This window comes from Schistocerca cancellata, chromosome 8 (genome assembly GCF_023864275.1).
Source record: "Schistocerca cancellata isolate TAMUIC-IGC-003103 chromosome 8, iqSchCanc2.1, whole genome shotgun sequence".
Taxonomy (NCBI): Eukaryota; Metazoa; Arthropoda; class Insecta; order Orthoptera; family Acrididae; genus Schistocerca; species Schistocerca cancellata.
In genome coordinates, this window is record NC_064633.1 from 289,573,561 (window position 1) to 289,579,560 (window position 6,000).

The window sequence follows — 6,000 nt, forward strand, 5'->3', positions numbered from 1 at the left end:
GTAACGGACGTTCTGCTTATTTACTTATCCAGTTAAGTGGAAATGGGATTGCCGGCCGGTGTGGCTGAACGGTTCTAGGCGCTTCAGTCCGACTGCTACGGTCGCAGGTTCGAATCCTGTGCATTGTAACGCATTGAAACTCAGTTTGCCGTGTGGTTTCAAGACTACGCAATAGGTTCGAAATCTCAGTCACAATGTGTGATGCGTACAACAGAAGATCTGAAAGGCATCATGTAGATAGAAGCTCTAGCATCTTCGCAACCTGCAACCTGCCAAACAAAGCACGATTGAGCATGGCTTAGAACTGCCAGAGTACGCCACATTCTACGTGCTAAATTGTGTGTGTGGCCTCAAAACAAGGTCCTAGAACGATGAGAGCATCTTAGGAAAAATCATTTGATCCGATGATACACAGTTTCACTCAGAGAGGACGGTAGACCCATGAAACCGTGCACTCTATAGCGTTGTTAAAAATGCTCATACGTCTTCTTGAGAACGAAGCTCTGTCTAAAAGGTTTAATTGTCTGGAGTGGTCTTTCATTCAGAGATGTAACCGGACCATTGTATCTTCCAAAGAATACTGTACGCTATACATGTTCATTTTGGTTGCCATTTGTACACAATTAGAAAATAAATAGCTTGTGTCACAGTAGGACTAAAAACCGCGAACTCATTATAATTTATACTTAAAAGTTTACGTCAAAGACATTCTTTCCAATCTACTTATTAAACTGGGGAGTGGTAATGAAGCTTTTCCTCATGTTGCATGGATTAACTGTCTACGGACTTCTGCCTTCGATGAACATTTGAAGCAACCGTAGGTAACAAAAAAAATGGTTCAAATGGCTCTGAGCACTATGGGACTCAACTGCTGAGGTCATTAGTCCCCTAGAACTTAGAACTAGTTAAACCTAACTAACCTAAGGACATCACAAACATCCATGCCCGAGGCAGGATTCGAACCTGCGACCGTAGCGGTCTTGCGGTTCCAGACTGCAGCGCCTTTAACCGCACGGCCACTTCGGCCGGCGTAGGTAACAAGACACCACTAAACTTCAGAAAGTAAACGATATAAAGTCTATTTAGATGCGTTTAACGTGGTCAGTGGCATGGGCTCAGATGGTGATGGTAGTCATTTTAAATACATGTAGAAAACAAAGGAGACAGGAGTAATTGATAAAGAACTTTATTTATTTAACAATTTTACTGTTGCAATCATTTATTTCCTCAACTTTCTAATTATTTCACTCAGTCAGTAACAAAGAGATTTTACACACATTTCAGGTGTAAAACTTTGTCAGTAATCACTTACCGACTTTCCGTAATGCGCATGTGCATTGATAGCTGCATACGTACACAATAACGAATGGAGAAAACGATATAATCTTGCTATTCGCAGAAGTAACTCGGATGCAGGTAACTGAAGCTGTCACGGATGAGGACGATTTGGATGACACTAAATTAATAGCTCTTCAGTGATTCAATTGCTCCTTGTAATTAAGATTCCAAAATTTGACAAAGTAAGAAGCTCGATGTGACCAATCATAGGATTAACAAGGGAAGTGTCATCAATTTCAAATAGGTACAGATACGAGAGCGATGCGGATTTTTCCCTTCAGTATGCCCCATACTGTCACTTCTTAGCAGGCTTCCTGACCACCCGGCAGACGTAATACATTTTAATGTACCATGTCGATGGCGACTGAGCACCGTAGTTACGAATTAAAATAAAGAAAGAAATACAGCAGTAAACCACTTTTTGTACAGCTTTATATGTGTTAATCCGTCTTTTTGGCATTCAACTACCTATAGTTAGCGCAATCTGTTCATATTATTGTTAGTACAATATGTTTATCGACTGCATTTCTAACGGTGCAGCTTCCCCATATACAAAATAATTTTAGGTACCAAGATTCCCGGGTGGCATATTTAGGTTTATTAACAGTAAATAAATTAAATGGAAATATTCCTCCTGTTGCACGTTGTAACCAATCTAATTGTTGTTTTGCACAGGGCAGAAGCAACGTTCATAATTTGATGGATAAAAACGTTGTATCCAGGAAGACACAAGTAGACCTATATCATGGGACGACTACCAAGATTTATCTGCATTGCCTTACGACCATGACCGTATGACGGTATGTTCTGCTACGTATTGCAGTCTTCGTAGGCGCTTCGGAAGGACAGATGGCGTGAATGATCTTTTAAGGAAACTATGGTTTTACTAATGAACATTATGCTAATCCACCTCACCAACAGGAGTTTTCTTTCAGTGGTAGTGAATGCTATTCTGAGGAAATAAACACGAGGCTACATTTTGTACGAAGTTTACCTTATTTAGTCGGCATTTTTAGATTAAGGCGCATATATAGTTTTTTAAATCTTCCAAATTATACATTACTCGAGACGACGTAAATGGTATTCCGTTTTCTCACATTGAATGGGTAAATTTAATCATTTACTTAACTGGAATTTAGAAGTAAGTGGTATGGTAATGGTCCAAAATATCTCCAACGGCGTTATCCACCACATGTTAAAAAGTCTCTTCTGAGAACATAAAGGTAGATGAACGTACCAAAAAGTTGTCTGCAGGGACGAACATTAAACAGGCAATGTTTTACCTTAAAGTATTTGTTTCTTGGAGACACTTCACTTTGAAAATATGAGGGCTGTTTGTTTATCAAGGTCAGATTCTTAGTGACATGGCAACCACAGTGCAAATCGTATGAAGCTTCGCACAGATGTGTTGAACAGTGTCGAGTCGCGCCGCATTTCTCCGTTCCGAACGCGCAGTGAGCACGTAAAGATGCCTACCGTTAACCGCCAAGTACTAGTGCCTGCTGAGAGATATCGCTTGGCTCCACGTATACTTAACATAAAGTAACCGTCTTGCATTTCCTTCTTCATGACAATTCTCGTCTGCACGCTGCTGTGGCAGTGAAGATGCTCCAGCAGCGGGAAGTGTTTATTATCCACTGCACAGTACGGACTTGGCTCCCTCCAATTACCACCTTTTTTCTCTCGTGACTGGCTGGTTATGAAGACAACATACCGGCACATACCAGAGCTCCGAATCAGCGTAGGAAATTCGCGGAAAGTACAGGTGGCTGTCTTCTGTGACGAGGGTACTGCACAGTTGGTCAAACTCTACAATAAAGTGTCTAAGTCGGAGCGTCCAATATGTAGAGGAGTGGATCGCTAACTGTTGGAAATAAAACATTTTAGCTTTTACGAACTTGGAGCATACCGGAGAAATTGCAGGAGAGCAACTTGTGTTAATCAATACAACAGAAAAACAGCCAAGCTTGAAAATTTCACTTTTATTTACTGATGAATAGTTTTGGATTGAGACACATTTGTATATCACCCGTAGAGACAATATGGTATTTCCGAAAATATAAAAACCACGTCAAGATGGCGAACATATACGTATAACACATAGCAAATGAACAGTTACAGAGCATACAGATATCTGTCAAGATACATTTCGAGTAAACTAACATTTGCGTACAAAAAGTGGAAATAAACAGTTACAGAGGATACAGATATCTGTATTTTCGGGAATATGTTGACTGTCTTGGTGATTTGAATATCAATCACAACCTGAAACTAGTCATCAAGTAAATAAAGGTGATCCTTGCAACTTTGGCTACTTTTCTGTTAAATTTCTGATTTTAACTGTGTTTTCCACAGACGTTAATAAATGAAAAGCACTGGTACTATTTACAGTCGTATATGGGTAACAGACCGAAATGTGTCTTGATTAAAGACGTGAGAAAAATAAAATGTGACTGTTGGCTGTCCCTTTTTCAAGGAAAACCTGTTGGTTGGATTTCGAAGGTAGCCTGATGATGAGCTGGTGTTCGAAGCGCATTGTAGGTCTTGTCAGTAATACAACCCACGCTGTGCGACTTTTCGTAAGTGCTGTTGTAACGCCCCTTAGAAAAATTTTAATTGACAGTGTTGATAAACCTGTTACGTTATTTGATTTTCAAACAGCTGAGCAAAACTGAACATACTCAGACCTTTCTCTTTTTACTTATTCTGATCAGCACTAAACTGACACACAATATTCTTTTTTAGTGTAACGCAATCTTTCAATAATCCCTACAAAAGAATGGCCCTGACTAACAATAACCTATACTTTTCATGAATCACTTACCTCACAAATAATCTTCGTTACTCGAACTACCGCAACACAGCGCGCGCCAGTACTGCCGGCTAAATGAAAGATTCTAACTACTGAAGGCAGTAACTACTGATAGGCATAGTTAGCAAATGAAAGATTTTGATAGAGAACAATATATTATATATCATGTTCTTCAAGACTGCATGGAAACCCACTACTTCCGTGTGTATTTTCTTTCACTGATCAGACTTTGTGCAATGTAATTATTACTTTGATAAATGATCAGGACTGTCTTCATGGACAGTGGACAATTTTTGATTTTGATCAACAGAGAATCAATAATTATGTGGATTTCATATATATTTGTTAGCGTTAAAAAAAATAAGAAATATGTATTGGGCACTGCCCAAAACCATTTGTAAAATTTTTGTGGGAGCATGGGGGCTATGTAAGTAGGCTGTTTAGGTTTTTATGTTGGTAACGCCACTTAGAGCTCTGTATGAAAATCACTGACTGTGCTGTGTGCAGTCCGTGGCTAGTTGGACTCATTGATGGATTATTCGCTTGTGTAGTGTTGAGCAGTTGGATGTGAACAGTGCGTAGCGTTATGCAATTGAAGGGGAGACACCAGGAGCGGTGGTTGAGGGGAGAGAGATGCTAGAGTTTTGGCAGCGGACGATCTGGACGTACGTCCGTCAGAAAAAGAAAATTTGTACGACTGGATGTCATGAACTGATATATATATATATATATATATATATATATATATATATATATATATATATATATATATATATATATATATATATATATATTAAGGTAAATACTTTGTTTGTTCTCCATCAAACTATTTCATTTGCTAACTATGCCTACCAGTAGTTAGTGCCCTCAGTTGTTAGAATCTTTTATTTAGCTGGCAGTATTGGCTCTCGCTGTATTGCGATAGTTCGAGTAACGAAGATTTTTGTGAGGTAAGTGATCCATGAAAGTTATAGGTTATTGTTAGTCAGGGCCATTCTTTTGTAGCGATTATTGAAAGTCAGATTGCGTTGCCCTTAAAAATATATTGTGTGTCAGTTCAGTGATTATCAGAAATAGTAAAGAGAGAAATGTCTTAGTACGTTCAGTTTTGCTCAGCTGTTTGAAAATCAAATAACGTAAGAGGTTTATCAGCACAGCCATTTATAATTTTTCTAAGGGGACGTTTCACTGTCTGGATGGGTATCTAGTGTCAGCAGTGCCGCTACTTATTAAGGAAGCGGCCCCTCAACTGTCAGGAGTGCCCCAGGAAAGTGTGATAGGGCCGCTGTTGATCTCCAGGTGCACAAATAATTTGGCGGACAGGGTCGACAACAATCTGCGGTTGTTTGCTGATGATGCTGTTGTGTACGGGCAGGTGTGGAAGGCGTGTGACCGTAGGAAGATACAAGAACGAATTAGACAAAATTTTTTCTGCCTTCGGAGTGCAGCATTTGGCGGTACTCACCGGCGGGTGCGTGAGATAGGCGACGGCCTCGCTGAGGTGGCGCAGGTTGAGCGCGTGCTGCTGGTCCTCCTCGGGCGCGTCCTCGGCGGGCCTCCGCTCGGCGCCGCCGCCCCCGCCGCCGCCGCCGCCCTCGACGCCGCCGGCCGCGGACCCGGCGCCGGGCGCCGCCCGCGGCCTGGCGCGCGCCGCGGCAGCCCTGCTGAAGGGGCACGCGCTCATCTCGCTACGCTGCAGCTACGGCGGCGCCGGACTTGCCGCTCGCTGGTCGATGCGCGGAAGCCTGACCAGTGCCGTCGCCAACCGGCCGGCGAGGTTGTCAATTTTCATTGGCAGCACGCCTGCCACAATAGCCTGTGACCCTGACACGCATTTCCTCGTGTGCCAG

At 41.8% G+C, this 6,000-nt stretch overlaps 1 protein-coding gene across 1 annotated transcript in view; it reads right to left on the reverse strand.

The window, feature by feature from the left end:
* Positions 1-5,729, reverse strand: part of LOC126095526 (head-specific guanylate cyclase-like) — a gene marked incomplete at its 5' end in the record, with an annotated part of 536,532 nt that extends 530,803 nt beyond the window's left edge. The window contains one exon of the mRNA XM_049910309.1: positions 5,616-5,729. Coding sequence (XP_049766266.1) covers positions 5,616-5,729 — 114 coding nt within the window. The remainder of the gene's footprint in view (positions 1-5,615) is intronic.
* Positions 5,730-6,000: the final 271 nt, after the last annotated feature.